The following is a 16,441-nucleotide window of genomic DNA, read 5'->3' on the forward strand; positions in this document are numbered from 1 at the left end:
GGACTCCTCACAGGCGACGTCGGCAGCGATGATGTTACGCCGCCGGTTTATCCTGACCTCCAGGACTCCCGGCAGGGAGTATAGGAAGGCGCTGTAGTCCTCCCTCACCACGTCACGGAGAGAGAGGGACCTCTGAAGGGGCTGGAATAGCACCGTTGAGTAGCGGGGACGTCTCCGAGCCGCTGGGCGCCTGGCCTTGCGCTGGACCGGGATCCAACCTCCCTCGCCGCGGTGGTCCTGGCTGCCTGCTTCAGGATGGGAGGAGTGAGAAGGGGCAGACTCCCTGCCCCTCAGGCTGGGCCTCGCACGGTGGTTGGGCACTGGCATTAGAGGACTGTGGGTGGAGCTGCTGGGTGGCCGCAGCCAGCAGGGACTGCAGGGCACTGGAGCGTTCGGCGCTGGCAGCAGGGGTTGTGCTTGGGGCAGCAGCGTCCGCAAGGCTGACTGGCTCTGCAGGGGGCTGGCCTGGGTCCTCGTGGGAGGCTCCTGCAGGGGCAGCGGTGAGATGGGTGACTTCCGCAGAAGGGCTCACTTGCTCCTTGTACTGTTTCATTGCTAATTATCATTACTACGATACAACATATTTTGGCGACGAGGATGCTGTTTTGATTCGGGACCTTCACGTGGCCTGCTCACCATCCGTCATGAGCTTTTCTGGTCTTCAGCCACCACCACCCTTCCTGCCGACTCCTGGTCGTCCTGCCCTTCCATGGGAGCAATGGGAGCTGGCGTTCCGGAATTACATGCTGGCCTCTGGTGCCTCTACTCTGGGCCCGGACAGGCGGAAGGCCATCCTGCTGAATTGCCTCGGACTGGAAGGTCAGCGCATTTTTTATACATTGGCGCCGCCGTCGTCCACTCCAGCGCCTACAGCTGCGGCTTCGCACTCCGGTGACGAGGCGCCCCGCCTTGACGAATTTGATGCGGCGATATCCATCCTGTCGGAGCATTACAAATCGTCCGTGAATGTAATCGCCGCACGTCATCGCTTTCGCCGTCGAGTTCAGGCTCCAGGAGAGACAACCGATGAGTACGTCGCTGTCCTTCGCAGCCTTGTCGGCGACTGCGGGTTTGGGACCATCGCGGACGATATGATCAGGGACCAGCTGGTGGAGAATACAGTTCGGCTCGACCGTATGCTACGTGTACTGTTTCATTGCTAATTATCAGTACTACAATACAACACTCCTGTGTGTCCGCCGTCGCGTTATTGGGCCTGGGCTTGGCGCCGCGTGGCTTCTTAGGCTGGCGCCTGGGAGCTGGTCTGGGTGCTCCTTCAGGTATTGGGCCCGCTGACACGTCACCATCGGCGAAGGAGAACGGGACGGGGGCCTGGAGGCAAGGGAGGCGTCCAAGGAGTCCTCGTCAGCTAGGCTGACCGTTGCTGGTAGTGGAGAGTTCTTGGGGGGCCCGGGAAGTTGGGCGTTTCGAGGGCTCGTTGTCCCTGTTGTATTCCTCCAGGAGGAGTCCCACCCGCAGGCGAAGGTGGCGCAGGATGAAGCGGGATTCACCCTCCTCGCTAGCTAGCCGCTGGTGGTAGGGCGTGCGCCCCAGGCTGCGGGGGGCGTGGCCGGTGTTGGGTTGCGGCTCGCTTCCCTCGGAGTGGTCCTCAATAGTGGTATGGGACCCCTTGCGAGTGAGAGTAAGCGAGGCACAAAGAGAAAGAATCCCAAGAGAAAAGGCGGGAAGGGAAATAATCAGTGAAAAGGATAGAGAAAAGGGGTTAAGATGTGGGCAGAGGAAAGCGTGGGCAAACTAAGCAAAGACGAGGCAGTGGAGTGGGAAAGGTCAGAAATGCACGAAAAGAGAGAGAGAGACACGGAAAAGGAAAAGAAAATGCGGAGAGAAGTACCACGCTGAGCGCAACGACAAAGGACAGCAGTGAAAGAAATAACAAAACAGGAGAGAACTGCCCAGGAGAAAAGCGGGAGGAGCATTCACGAAAAGCGGAGGTGTGAAAGGGAAAGGGTTTAGAATGCGTCTCCGGCTCCTCATAATGTCGTCTCATGGGCCGACAACGAGGAGGTTTTCCTCTCTGCTGTTCTTCTCTCCTGCGCTCTGTCTGGACGCGGGAGATTTGAATGGCGCGCATTCAATCTGTGATTGTGGCGGTGCTTTTGCAACAATTGAAAAAATAACTTCACAAGCATGATCAACAATGAGTATACTTCAAAAGCCTAGAAGGCTAGCAGATTTGAAAACCGCCTCAGTTCCCTTTACCACGAACTATAGCATATATCGATTTGTGAACATCTTTATGAGCATCTTGTAATCATTTTTCTGTAATTTTTCCCAAAATTTATTGACCTGCAGTTGTTTTTTAATGTTGTCAGTTTATTTCTGCAGGTTACAGAGCATTCCAACCTGCAGGAATGGTAGTGAATGAAATTATATGATATGCTAGAATATTTTTCATTGTCTCAAAAACCTTGCAGTATGAGTTGCAACATCATAAATATGGCAGAAGCTCAGTTCCTGAAGCAGTGAGAGTCTGTAAATATATGAAATTAGCTGTGAATAAAAAGAAAAAAGCACACTGAAATTAAGTTGGGTGCATTACGTGAGAAGCATTGATTTACTATAAAGCAGAAGGCTCAGTCTGTTCGTACTCATACTTAATCGGTTCAGGCATATTGAGTGTGGAGTGCATTTTTGCATGACTGCACTAAATTTAATGGTAGCACTTGCTATTTACCTTTGCACTGAGATCACTATGAGGGTGTATTTCATAATAAACGTAATTTTTGTCTCTTAATCTTCAGGCATTGTGGCTACACACAGCTGGGTTCAAGCTGCCATCAAGACAATGGAAGACATTTCACTTTTTCACTTTCTAGGAAAAGATGCACGCTATGACACAAGGGGCCTCCAGCGTGACTCAGCCACTGCTTTCATATACCGGTAAAGCTAATGGTGCTGTTGGGCAAATGTGAGCGTTTTTTTTTCTTCTTTCAGTACATGCTTGCTCTTCATGTTTGGCAAGAGCATGAATCACGTAATTATGTGCATGCTCCTATCTACTATTGTTCTCAAAATTAAGAGACCTCTGTGAGCGCGTACCAAACTGTGGCAAACTGCATGCGGGTGCCGCCTGACGAAGCAGTCCTGTTGCTGAGACCGACGCCCATATGCAATTTGGCACATTTCAGCATACACTTGTGGTGGTCTCTTAAAGGAACTATGCAATAAATTAATTGAGGTTACATAAAGCAGGAGAGAGATAGGCATTTTATTACTCGTCACCCCAACGCAAGAATTTTTGAGCTAGCATCAATAACAACGAAGATATAGACAATTAAAAATTACGCTTCTCTTCCCCCTCAACTCGTACACGCGGGGCACTAGACAAAAATAAAGAAAACAGCTCTGGGACTGGGCCCCGCCCATGAATACGCCATCCGCTGACGTTCCTTTTGCAACTTCCGGTTGTCGCTCCTAGCACACCAGCAGCAGCGTCGGCGGCGTGATTGCCGCGCACGTCGGGTTTATTTGCTTGTCGTCTGATCGACCCGGACCTCGAGGCGCGACTGCTTGCTCTTACGGCCGCGATGGGCATCGAGACCTACGGCTGACCGCCAGCGATGACGACTCGGCGAGCCACTGCGAGTGGCTCCAGAACTCCCGACAGTAGGAGGCGGCGGAGTAAAATTGAAAACATATGTGCGAAGGTAATGCCCTGGCTCGCGCATGCCCGAGAAGGTCGCGCGGCGGCACGAGCAGACGATTTTCACGGCTACTGGAAGTGTGCCCGTGACGTCGTGGCTCCAGCGAATGAGAGCGTGTGGTGGCCTGGTGACGTCATGGGTACAGTGACGTCTTTTTTTCACGGTTTTAGTTTCAAAATCGGTCACTACGAGCACACCAATCGGCCCGCGAATTTTAAAAAACACGGTTTTTAAAAATTCATAATAAATTACCGGCTCAGTTTCGAAGACTCATACTTGGTGTGAATGCTTCTTAGCATCATTTCTAAGCAGTGAAAACATTTACAAGCGACTTTTTCATTGCATAGTCCCATTAATTTTGTTCATGATGGTATGTCCAAACATTGAGAATCACTCTAAAGACATATTAGGTAACATATTTCTTTCTGGATGCTTGCTTTCTTAGACATAACCAAAATGGTACACCGACCACACCAGGAACCAGGAAACGAAAGCTCGCCAGAGCTTGTATGAGCCGGCCGGGTCCCGGCCACACCAGATGAGAACACACTACACCACGTCACAGAACCCATGTATGAAATCCCGGTCTTGCAACACCAGACACGATAAATGCCAATTTTCTTTTGTGCAAGAGTATCACAGTATTGTAATTTTAAGATCACTACACGCACACAGTGGATGCACTATTTATATAGCTTGGAACACTGTGGCAAGGTAATAAACACCCAATAAACTATCGACCGGATGTATTTAGACCTTTCCATAAACAGTGAATTAAATTTGAACTGCAGATCAATTAAATAAAAATGGCAAGTAATAAACTGGCAAATAAATGTTAACTTACAGGCAATTTAACATGGATTGAGTGTTAATAGACATGCATATAAATGTTAACTGCAGGTTTATAAACAGTCAGTTAAATGCGTATTGCCAGTCGATAAAATCTCGATTTGGATCTATCGAGTTGAGTTAATAAACAGTGAATTGGAATACGGTGGCCAATTTTAAATTGTAACTAAAGAAAAAGTCTGTAAGTTCTCAATTGTACGCAAAAGAATTTATTGCCGAAAGTCAATAAGCGTTTAAATAAAACTAGGTAGAAATTTTCGTAATTATTAATATATATATAAGGATCATATTAATATTGTGCTCGTAGGTCCCGGCGGTCTGAAGAACGAGCGTCCAACCGGCGCCAGCTTGTTCGAGGAGCCGTGCCTCAAGACGATGTCGATGGCCTGGGGCACAGTGTTTACGCAATTTTGGAAGACGCAATGCAGGGCGTCCAGATTCATGGTAGCCGCGTACTGGATGTTGATGATGAACTGGATTCTCTGGTCTTCCTCAAGGTTCACTGTGAATGTCCGCTCGCGGAAGTTGAGCTGGCAGCGCGTGTACAGGTTCTTACGGCCTTCGAAAGCCGGGATGCAGTTTGCCAGGTCTTGCCGGTACTTCTTTACTAGGAGCTCGATGACTATCCTGTTGATCTTCGTGCTGATGCATCGGCTTCGTCTCCATGGCAGTCTCCGAGAAGATGCCGACAACATAGTGGTAGACACTGCCGGTTGGTATCCCAATGTTGAAGTGGTTGGCATAAAGTAGGATGGGCCGGCCCAGATGGCCGTGGGCGGGCCGCCGCGGGAACTGAGAGGCCACAGTGCGCCCGAGCTCCTGCAACATCATTGGTGGTAATGAGAGCACGGCACAAACTTTAATTATGCACACACGCATTGTCTCGTGTGCTGAGCATCACATAAGTTTGGCCGAATGGTCTTCGATCTACACTACAGTGCAGGACTGGTTCAGGGGGTTCTTAACGGAAAAAGCCTCCTGCATTCCGTGTGTTGTAGCGAGTCCACTAAAGGACGGCACTTCATGAACATCCACCAGTGAGAAGGTTTTAAATCTTTTGTGCAAGCGAATTTACCTGTAGTCAAAATTTAAATTTCAGCGTCTTCGAGCCTTTCCATCTTTCGTTAAACGTTTCTTGCTCACTGGTCGGCACTTTTCAGCCAGCCCTGCCCACTCGGCCCCACCGCCGGCTGCTGACCCGTTCGGGGATTCCCCCGGTGTGTGTTTGTGTGTGTGGGGGGGGGGGGGGGGGCTTCCTGACCCGCTGAACCGACGCTTAATACTGGCACCGGCCATAGTAGCTGCCTTACTCTTGAATCTAACCGAAAGACAGATCTGAACAGAAATACGCACGAGAGCGAGGCGGAGAAATGCGCGGGCGTGAAAAACTCGCTGGAAAGAACTCGCCAAACTCGCTCCATGTAGAAATATTTGGTTCAGGTGTTTGTGACGAGAGAACTTAGTGGTTGAGCGAGGCTATGTACAGGGTTGAACAAGAGTTCAGGGGTCATAGGGTTTGCTTTGATATGCGGCATATTGTTGCATTGTTGACAATAAAGCTATCAGGGTTCGCAGAGTATAGAACGATATACCTCTTCCACCCTCTACGGATATTTTGAGTCTTTGTGGGTGTCATGTCTTCCTGATTATGCAGCTCAAAAACAAACCCTATGGCCTGAAAACTTCTGACCGACCCTGTACTTTCCTCGGAAGGTATTTCAGAGCCTTGTGCCATCTTGAGCACCTATGACAGGGACGATAGCAAAATAAGGAAACCGCACTGCGTGGTCGGGGTCTTCATCAAAAGCGAGAGAGTAATTACTAGTTCTTTCTCTGCCTTAATTTATTTATTCAGGGATCCAAGGTCATATGGCGCCACGGCTGTAGAAGAATTTCTTGCAAAGTTTCTGAACCACTCAAAGGGCAACTGTGGGTGAGTTTTAATGTGTTTAGACGTGGTATTGTGTTCCCATTCGCATATCACATCCCTTAAGAGTCTCTTCTCTGTGCCTCAAAAACAGCCTTTCAAAATCCTGAGTAGAAGCCCTTTAAAACAGCAAAAACAAGGAACGCGGAAACCAAAACTGGGTTTCTCCTAAAGAATGGCATCAAAATAGAAGCTTGTCGTCATCCATACTGTCACAGAACCTCTCGGCGCGTTGACTGACTAAACTGGACACTGTAAGCGACAGACCACTGTTTGTGTGAAATGACCACAAACAAAGGTCTTAATTTTCCTCTTGAGCAAACTCCGAGCAAATATCGAAGGGCGCGCAGCTGGTGACGTCACACGTCCAAGGTCGCCCACAGAAATCGTTCCGATTGGGGCGAAAAAATCTGAAAAATTTAATTGTTCGTGATGAAACAAACCGGCGCCCGCTGGCGAAGATCGGCACAAGGAACTACCGTGGAAATTTCGACATTCGTGGAGGTCGGAAAGACGCCGCAGGCGCCAATTAATAGCGAAAGATGAATAACAAGCAGGAATCTTTCTGTGAAATGAGAATGTGCAGACGCGTAATTTAAAAGAATCAACAGCTACAGGCCAAGGAAACATCACTTCGCCAGAGTGTATGTTTGGGCCCGGCGGTGCACCACTTCGCTTGGAGTAAAAGCGCATTTAACGCATGATGAAAAAAGACAATACACTCATAGCGGTGGCTCAGTGGTTAAGGCGCCCGGCTGCTGATCCGGTGTAACCAGGTTGGAACCCGACTGCGGCGGCTGCGTTTCGATGGAGGCGAAACGCTAAGGCGCCCGTGTGCTGTTCGATGCCACAGCATGTTAAAGATCCCCAGGTGATCGAACTTATTCCGGAGCCCTCCACTACGGCACTTCTTCCTTTCCTCTTTCACTCCCCCACCCTTGTCCTTTCCCTTGCGGCGCGGTACGGGTGTCCGCCGATATGTGGGAGAGGTACTTCGGCATTCCCTTCCCCCGCCCCAAAAAAATGTGCATTATCCCAATAATAATTATAACTGTTTTTTAGGGAAAGGAAATGGCGCAGTATCTGTCTCATATATCGTTGGACACGTGAACCGCGCGGCAAGGGAAGGGATAAAGGAGGGATAGAAAGAAGAAAGGTGCCGTAGTGGAGGGCTCCAGAATAATTTCAACCACCTGCGGATCTTAAACGTGCACTGACATCGCGCAGCACACGGGCGCCTTAGCGTTTTGCCTTCATAAAAGCGCAGCCGCCGCTGTCGGGTTAGAACCAGGGAACTCCGGATCAGTAGCCGAGCGCCCTAACCACTGATCCATCGCTAATCCAGGATATACAAAACGAGATTGAGGTCTCCACTGACCCACGGAGCCGGTTGTGCGCCTTTCTTTTCGTGAAAATGAACGGTCTTTGCAAAGTTGTCAACGCCAATGAACTCTATGAACGCCTCGGCTCACTTGTTTTGTTTGGTTTTTGAGGAAAGGAAATGGCACAGTAACCGGCTCCCATCTCGGTGGACACCCGTACCGCGTCGTGAAGGAAGGGATAAAGGAGGCAGGGAAAAAGGAAAGAGGAAACAAAAAAGTTGGATTTTGAGGAAAGGCGCAGAGGTGCGCAGCGGCGGAACACCTGCGGCTCGGTACTACTAGTGGCGCAGTAGTGAGTAGGGAGCGAGAGAGAGAAATGCGCCCCGTGTCGTCACTGCTCCTCGTGCATGCGTAGCACGGTTCTCCAGGAATCGCGAAACTGCTCAACCTGTGCCCATTAAAGCTTTCGCTTTAAAAACAATCTCACGTTGGCAACACAACACTCGGCCGCCGGTGTGTAAGTACTGAACCCAAATGCTAAACATGACGACGCACCGCTTGAGCCACCCTTTATCCAGGCGACGAATGGGGCTCTGAACCTCACGGAAGAAACTGTGAAATTTGAAAATTGGTTTTCGGGGAAAGGAAATGGCGCTGTACCTTTCTCACATATCGGCGGAAATTGCCCCGCCGCGGTGGCTCAGTGGTTAGGGCGCTCGACTACTGATCCGGAGTTCCCGGGTTCGAACCCGACCGCGGCGGCTGCGTTTTTATGGAGGAAAAACGCTAAGGCGCCCGTGTGCTATGCGATGTCAGTGCACGTTAAAGATCCCCAGGTGGTCGAAATAATTCCGGAGCCCTCCACTACGGCACCTAATCTTCCTGTCTTCTTTCACTCCCTCCTATATCCCTTCCATTACGGCGCGGTTCAGGTGTCCAAAGATATATGAGACAGATACTGCGCCATTTCCTTTCCCCAAAAACCAATTATTATTATTATTATTATTATTACACCTGAAACGCGCCATAAGGGAAGGGGAAAAGGAGGAAGTGAAAGAGAAAAGGAAGAAAGAGGTGCCGTAGTGGAGGGCTCCGGAATAATTTCGACCACCTGGAGATCTTTAACGTACACTGACATCGCACAGCACACGGGCGCCTTAGCGCTTCGCCTCCATCGAAACGCAGCCGCCGCGGTCGGGTTCGAACGACTCATCTAAATACGGTCGTTACTTCACAAACTTCGCTTTTATATTTCACGCACTCGCCTTGTCCTCCTCTTGTTGGCCAAGGAACCCGTAGCGGTTCCGAAACGTTGTTGTTGATCTTGACTTTGTCAGCGGCTAAATCTTATGTTTCACTTCCAGAGCGCCCTATACGTGATGCACTACCACGATGCTTGCTACCCACAGCACTTTTCAGTAGTAAAAACTAAGCCCTGCATAGTCGGCTGCAACTGCTGAAAGAAGCGAGGGATGCCCTACGAAGAACGCTTTCCAGCCAACGGCGCTGACAATCTCATCAAACGGTGATTCATCTCCTTTCATCTGCCACTCTCTGAGATGTCACACAGGTCCAAGACGATTGACTAATCATGACGTCATGAAAACCAGTCGACGCCATATGCTGGAGGGCTTCTTTCGACAGGCACATGCCGCTTCGTTCTTGAGTTGTATTATACCGGGGTTCGGTTTATATACCTTCCGTGTAAGTCGATGTTTTGGAGAGGTGAGGTTTCCTCTAGCCTTGAAGGTAACAGTTGAACCTCTTTGTAACGAAGCGGTTTATAACGAAACAACTGACATAACGAAGAAATTATGTGTGCACGTGAAAGCTCGGTAAATAGGGTCTATAACGAAGCTACAGCTATAGCGAAGTAATCGCCGGAAACCAACTTCGTTGTAGAGAGGTGCTACTGAACATGAACCGCTGGCATAACGAGCTGTACAGCATGGATTATAACGAAATAATGGATGTAACGAAGGAATTACGATTTCCCTCGGAAGCTTGATCAACACAGCATATAACGAAGCAACAGCCAGGAACGAACTTTCTCCTTTGTTATAACGAGGTTAAACAAGCTGCATGGCATTGAGCGAGGTGAAGCCCTTTTCGACAAACAGTACGCACCTTGATCTTGACATCGTCGCCGGGAGTGTCCCGGTCGCCAGCTTCGGGGGTGTGCTCTGTCACCGCAACGGGCGGCGCGCACGGCTGCGACGGTGGTAGGGCAGCTGCTGCCGGCTGACTGCCACTCACGGCGGCTGCTGCGGATGCAGGCCGTGGACTGCTGGCAGCTACGTTGGCGGCACCAGCGGCGGCGGCGGCGGCCCCGTAGCTGGGTCGGGAGCCGATGGGCTCCGCGCTGTGCGCCACGGTGGGCTGAGTGCTCGGCGCCGCGATGGGCTGAGCGCTGCGCTCCGCGGCAGGGGTCTGGCTGTCGCTGTCGGCGCGCGGCTGCTGGCTGGCCGCGACGCCCTGCTGCAGGGCGGCGGAGCAGGAGCGATGGCTTGGTTGCCACCGCTGGCCGAAGGCACCGCTGCGAGCCGAAAATGCCCATTTGACGTCGGCTTGATATATCTGCTGCGTTTTCGATCAGAGCGATCGTTACGACACGCATATGTACACCGCCGAAAGCAGAAGACTGGACAGCAGTCGCTCTAGCTCAGTTGGTAGAGCACCGGACGCGAAATTCAGAGCTCGTGGCTTTCGGATCCCACCGGCGGCAAATGGTTTTTCTTTTGCTTTCTAATCAATCCTCTTTAAAATGTTTCGTTTTTTATGGGAGTTTAACGTCGCAAAGAGACTCCTTAATAAGTTATTGCCCTATTAAGCCTCCACTGATGGACACCACAAATTATTTTATAAAAACATCCCCAATGCTTCTTGGTTCGGTCACTGTTGGCTTGAGTCATGTATGTCATAACGAGCACCTCTTTTCCCTTCCCTTGTCTGCTCAACGGGAAAAAACAGCTGGTGTAGAGTACTTAGTCGAGGCTTTGACGAAATGCCATCTGGTCATGTCAGCAGAATGAATCTTCGGTTTACTTAAGATGTGAAAGTGGTCAGCTGACTGCAATTCAAGTATTTGACATGTCAGTGACCGAAAATTCAGTATACTGTGGTTGAGAGCATACGTTGCAACAGCCGTCCAAACACACAACTGTGTAAGCTGATAGTGGCATGCACCGTGACTAAACACGACTGAGCACGCAGCGCACCCAAACAACGTCGTACACCCTTAGCACTGAAGAACTGAGTGCGAGGCCTAGCTGTCGCGCAGGGTCTTATTTTCGCACAAACGTGATCAGCCCTCCCCCCACAGCAACGAAGAAGCGACAAGCCCCGCCGCGCATTCAAAATATTTATGACAGACGTGCACGCTTTCCGTCTAGTTGTATACTTGAGAAAAGAAAAACAATTTTCAAATTAACTTCGATAACCCTGGAATTCAGCGAAAAGCAAGGACGCTTGCTAAGCGTCTCAGTCTCGTCCATGCCAGCGCCTGGATGGACAGCCGTTATATAGTATATACCCACACGACCACATGGCTTAGACGTAGTATCACATGGTCTTACACATCCATCGAATGTGTTTAAGGTCAAAGGTGAACCCAAATGTCACCCATTGTCAAAGGTCAAAGATAAGAGGTCAACAAAAGCTCATGGTTCGAGGTCAGGAGCGAAGAGTTCGACGCCATAACTGTACCGCGTATGGTCATACACGGCTAACGTGGTTGGGCTGAAGGTCATTCAAGGTTATTCTCCGGCCTATGCGACGACTGCTTTGCCAAACGTGGTGAAGCTTTTCACTTCGTGTTCAACTGCAGCGGCTTCTTTAGTTTCATTCCTTTTAGAGCGCAGCTCGCCCGTTCCTGCGTTCCGCGTCGTAGTCGGTGTAACATGCTACCTGACAGGTGACGTGTTGCGGAGTGTGACAGGTGACATGTTGGCAGGTAGTAGCAGAGCGAAGCGCCACCTGACACGGCGAGAGGAATGGACAGCCAGAAGGCAGCTGCTACGGGACTATTCCGGAGGGTGGCTAGCAATGTAACACGACACCTGCCAAGCGGTAGCAGGCGGCTTTCGAAGAGCTGCGTTCAAATTCCGAATTACCGTCTGTCGTAATCGGCCTTCAATTTTTGAAGCGAAAAGCTTCACTAGGCTCGTCAACACCGGGCTTCGCGTGAGCCACACTACAGGTTTGCCACAGCTGCGCAAGCGCGAAACCGAGTGACGTCACGTGGTGCGCAGGTGGTCGCTGCTGCCGCAGCCGTCGTAGCCACCGCGCGCTGCCTCCGTCGTCTGACCTTTCGCCATGGAAGGAGGAGAAGACCCAGAAGTGGTAGCATGGGAGTTGGCTCAAAAGCAGCGAAGATATGAAAAGTGCAAGGCTAGACAATCGGCTAAAACGACAGCATAATGAGAAGCACGCCTTGCTAAACGGTGGCAAAAGGATCAAAAACCAAACAAAACAAGGGAGCCGACAGCGTTCATAGAGTTCATTGGCGTTGACAACAGCAACTCCGTTCATTTTCACGATATGAAAGGCGCAAAACTGGCTCCGTGGGTCAGTGGAGACCTCAATCTCGCTTTTCGCTTTGTATATCCTGGGCTAGCTCGGCCTATTCATTTTTTTTCATTTATATATCTCCCGCTTTATATATCTTCCCCGGTAAGAATGGTCCATATATATATATATATATATATATATATATATATATATATATATATATATATATATATATATATATATATATATATATATATATACGGACCTTTCTTACCGCGGACAACGCTTGCTGTCACGGAGAATGTCAGCACATGCTGGTTGTGAGAGACGTTTTCCCAATTTCCTTCCTTTCCTCAAAATCGACCGAGTCCAGAACATCGTGAACGCCAATGCCAATGATCACAATGAACGCGACGGTGGTGGCTGAGTGACGTCATAGCTGTCACGTGAGGTTCAAGGTCAAACTCGCGTACACGGCGAAGAAGCTACGGAGGGTAGTAGTGAAGCCTTCACTTCACGGGAAGGGGACGAGGAGGTGGCTGCCTGGCCCTACTGAGCTCGATGTAGGAGCTCTCGCACATGTCGCGAGGGCTGCTTGTCACCGGGGGTACCTGTTGCTAAACCGTCGCTGTCGCTTCAGATGACGCGGTTGTTGCGACGCGCGTCCTTTCTTCCAATCTTTCCTATCATATATCTCTCCTACTGTCTGCCCGTGGCAGAGATTATCTGCAAGTGGCAGCTGTTGTGGATCGGCTTCAGCCAGTGCGTGGGGCCGTGAACTTTTCATTATTCCCTCAGTCGCAACAACAACAAAACCCTGCCACTCATCGCGCCACACAGCGGGACGCCAAGTTGTTAAGCCGGCTTGATTTCACCCGGCTGCCCCATAGAGTGCACACTCTTACCTAGGAGCAAAACACACGCAGTCGCGATAAATAGCGACCACAATCCGGGGAAAGATAGACATTAGCTGAAAATTGAAAATTGGTTTTTAGGAAAGAAAATGACGCAGTAACCGTCTCGCATATCTTGGTGGACACCTGTACCACGCCGTAAGGGAAGGGTTAGAAGGACGTAGAGCCGAAAGAAAAAAAAGAGGTGCAGTAGTGGACGGGACCGCAATGATTTCGACCACCTGGGCGTCTTTAATGTGCACCGATATCGCACAGCACACGGGCACCTTTGCGTTTCGCTTCCATCGAAACGCGGCCGCCGCAGTCGGGTTAGAACTCGGGTACTCCGGATCAGTAGCCGAGCGCCTTAATCACTCAGCCACCGCGGTGGATAATGCGGATAACCCAAGCAAAAATGCAGAGGAAACAGAGTAAGGACGCTGAAACACGATACCCGAAAGACGCGGTTTCTATCCCGACCGCGGCGGTCGAATTTTGATGGAAGCGCAATGCTAGAGGCCCGTGTTCTGTGCGATGTCAGCGCACGTTAAAGAATTCCCAGGTGGCCGAAATTTGCGGAGCCCTTCTCTACGGCGTCCCTCATAGCCTAAGTCGCTTTGGGACATTAAACTCAAATAAGCCGTAACGAAATCGTAAATGCGCTTAGGGGATTGGGGTGCGGAGCTGCGGAAGGGTTGCTATGCACCAAGAAGAACCGACTAAAACAAGAGAGCAGGGCTCGGAAGCGTGCCGTGGGTCAAGGCACTGACCACGCGGAAGAGGGTTCCACAGCACCCGCCCCGTGTCAGGTCAGCCACATGGGCGGACCACACAGGCGCACGGGCAACGCGTGCAGAAGTGCGTGCTCGTGGAGCGGCGAGACGCACAGTGCGCATGCGCAAGGCGAAAGTTCGACAAGGCATTCACGGCAGGAACGCGCCGCCGGTCACAAATGCGCGGCTTGGCTGGACCCCCTCTTATTGGTCCTCTCAGAAAAAAATTAAAAAAACATGACGTGAAGCGAAGCCACGCGATCCTTTGTATTGGATTTGCGTTTCGGTTAGGGACTTCACATACCCGTTAGCACTGACGGTCGTAGCATCCCTAGAATTAAGTAATTTAGTTTATTCCGCATACATCCTGTCGTATAGCAATGCTACCGCTAGATCATATATTCCCGAGACTGAAGCGTCAATGCAAAACGTTGGTGGTTCTAACAAGAGAGACGAATATTAATGATATCGAAAGAGTGCACTGTCTACAACGCAGGTTCGAGATTGAGCAAGCTGAAGGCTTTGCCATTTCACTAAGCGTGCGCGCTTTGTTCGAAAAAAGCAAGGCTCTTCGCAGCCCGAGGGCAGCGCGCACATTACCGGCGTTGCATATGGCGACACTACGAAGCACGAGGACCGGAGACGCGCAAAGAGTCGCGCGAGCCATAAGCTCGAGCGACGTACTCAGTCCAAAGGCCACTTCACATACAAGCGAAAACGCTAGCAGTTTCTGCCGCCGCGGCGCACGAAGCTGTTTCGGGCGGTCGCGGCAGGTCAAGCGGCCAGAGTGAACAGGATCCAAAAATTTGCACATTTTTTGCTGCAACGCGCCGCTCAATCGCTATATGCGCTCTGTTGCTTGCACGTGAACCGACCTCAACGCAATTTAAAGGCTGGCGAGGTCGCTTCGGCTCAACAAAACCAAGTTTTTTCTCTCGAGTCACGGTCACTCACGCTAACATAAAAACGACGGTGCATAATAGAGAAACAAACCGGCTAGCCAAGCTCATGTATTTCGTTCAACCCGCTCGCAAGAATATAATGCTTTAGAACACAATCATCATAGCCTACTAGGTTAGGCCTAAAGCAGCAACCAAGTGACGGCAGGTGAACAAAGGGAGCACACAAACCGGACTGCGGCGAAGGCCACAGAACCGAAAGGAAATTCGCTACGTACCTGGACTCCCACCAGCTGAGTCGCCTTTCTTCTTGTCTTTGCGCATTCCTTTGCCCAAGCACACCTGGCATTCACGGGAGCAGAGGTATCACTTGACTACTTGCCGTGCCCCTGGAGAATGGTAGAAGTGCTGCGCTGTTACTCTTTCATAGTGACCTTCTCCGCTCTGCGATTGGCCCATATGCGAAGCGTGTTTCGTCGTCATTGGCTGCTCTTGGAGACGTCATGCGCGTGCCGGCGCTTCGAACTGATTCCAAGAACGCATAAAAAAAACTGTATAGATCCAAATGGAATTCTCTTATGAGACCGCATTATTACTGCTCCTTATGGGAACGGAAAGCCCCGACGCGTCTCGAGCACGCGCGCTGTGGAACTCGAAGACTACAAGTGGAGGGTAAATCCGCTTCGAAACCCAACTAGTCCTAGAGGTTGCTTTGCTGAGAGAGACTAGTTCGGAAAAATACAGAGGCGCATGCCAAGGTCAGGGACGTAATAGTAATAATAATTGGTTTTTGGGGAAAGGAAATGGCGCAATATCTGTCTCGTATATCGTTGGACTCCTGAACCGTGCCATAAGGGAAGGGATAAAGGATGGAGTGAAAGAAGAAAGGAAGAAAGAGGTGCCGTAGTACAGGGCTCCGGCCGTACAAAGTGAGAAAATGGGACGAATGCTACTAGCATTCATTTCCCATTTTGTCCAAGTCCGTGGTTTTCGCTCAGAGATCCAGATGACTGAGCCACCAGAAAGCGGAAAATAAAGAACTAGCGAATTCTCAAAAATTCTGGCTTTTATTTACGTCTCTATGTATTTGTTAATGCATCCGGTTAATTCATTTTATCGCCACGTGCTAGCATGGTTAAGTCTCGAAGTAAGGAGTGTGTTTCGCTGCCCACATGTGAGGCGACAGTCTGAAAAATTGGTTTTTGGGGAAACGAAATGCGCAGTATCTGTCTCACATATCTGCAGACCCCTGAACCGCGCCGTAAGGGAAGGGATAAAGCAGGTACTAAGAGAATGAAGGAAGAAAAAGGTGCCGTAGTGGAGGGCTCCGGAATAACTTGGACGACCTGGGGATCTTTAACTTGCACTGACATCGCACAGCACACGGGCGCCATTTTCAGACTTTATGTCCTGTCATTGCGGTGGCCATTGCTCTCAATGAAGGTCTCGATGCACGGTTGGCTGGTCACAACCATAGCACTCGCTCGGTAAAGAGGAGCCGCCAAACTTTGACGTCTCCGTGTGTGCGAGGCGACAAAAAAAAGTCGGCGACATTAGCCTAGGCTGAGCTCAGTCGGAATATCTGATACGCGTCTCGCTCGCAA

At 50.4% G+C, this 16,441-nt stretch overlaps 1 protein-coding gene across 1 annotated transcript; it reads right to left on the reverse strand.

Annotated features, from left to right (window-relative positions):
• Nucleotides 1-4,784: 4,784 nt before the first annotated feature.
• Nucleotides 4,785-15,198, reverse strand: LOC144093474 (uncharacterized). The gene is made up of 3 exons (XM_077626898.1): nucleotides 15,116-15,198; nucleotides 9,891-10,299; nucleotides 4,785-5,333 (listed from the first exon to the last, which is right to left on the reverse strand). The coding sequence occupies exons 1-3, from the start codon at nucleotides 15,184-15,186 to the stop codon at nucleotides 5,067-5,069; spliced, it is 747 nt and encodes a 248-aa protein (XP_077483024.1). The 5' UTR covers nucleotides 15,187-15,198; the 3' UTR covers nucleotides 4,785-5,066.
• Nucleotides 15,199-16,441: the final 1,243 nt, after the last annotated feature.

The sequence above is a fragment of the Amblyomma americanum genome, chromosome 1 (assembly GCF_052857255.1).
Source record: "Amblyomma americanum isolate KBUSLIRL-KWMA chromosome 1, ASM5285725v1, whole genome shotgun sequence".
Taxonomy (NCBI): Eukaryota; Metazoa; Arthropoda; class Arachnida; order Ixodida; family Ixodidae; genus Amblyomma; species Amblyomma americanum.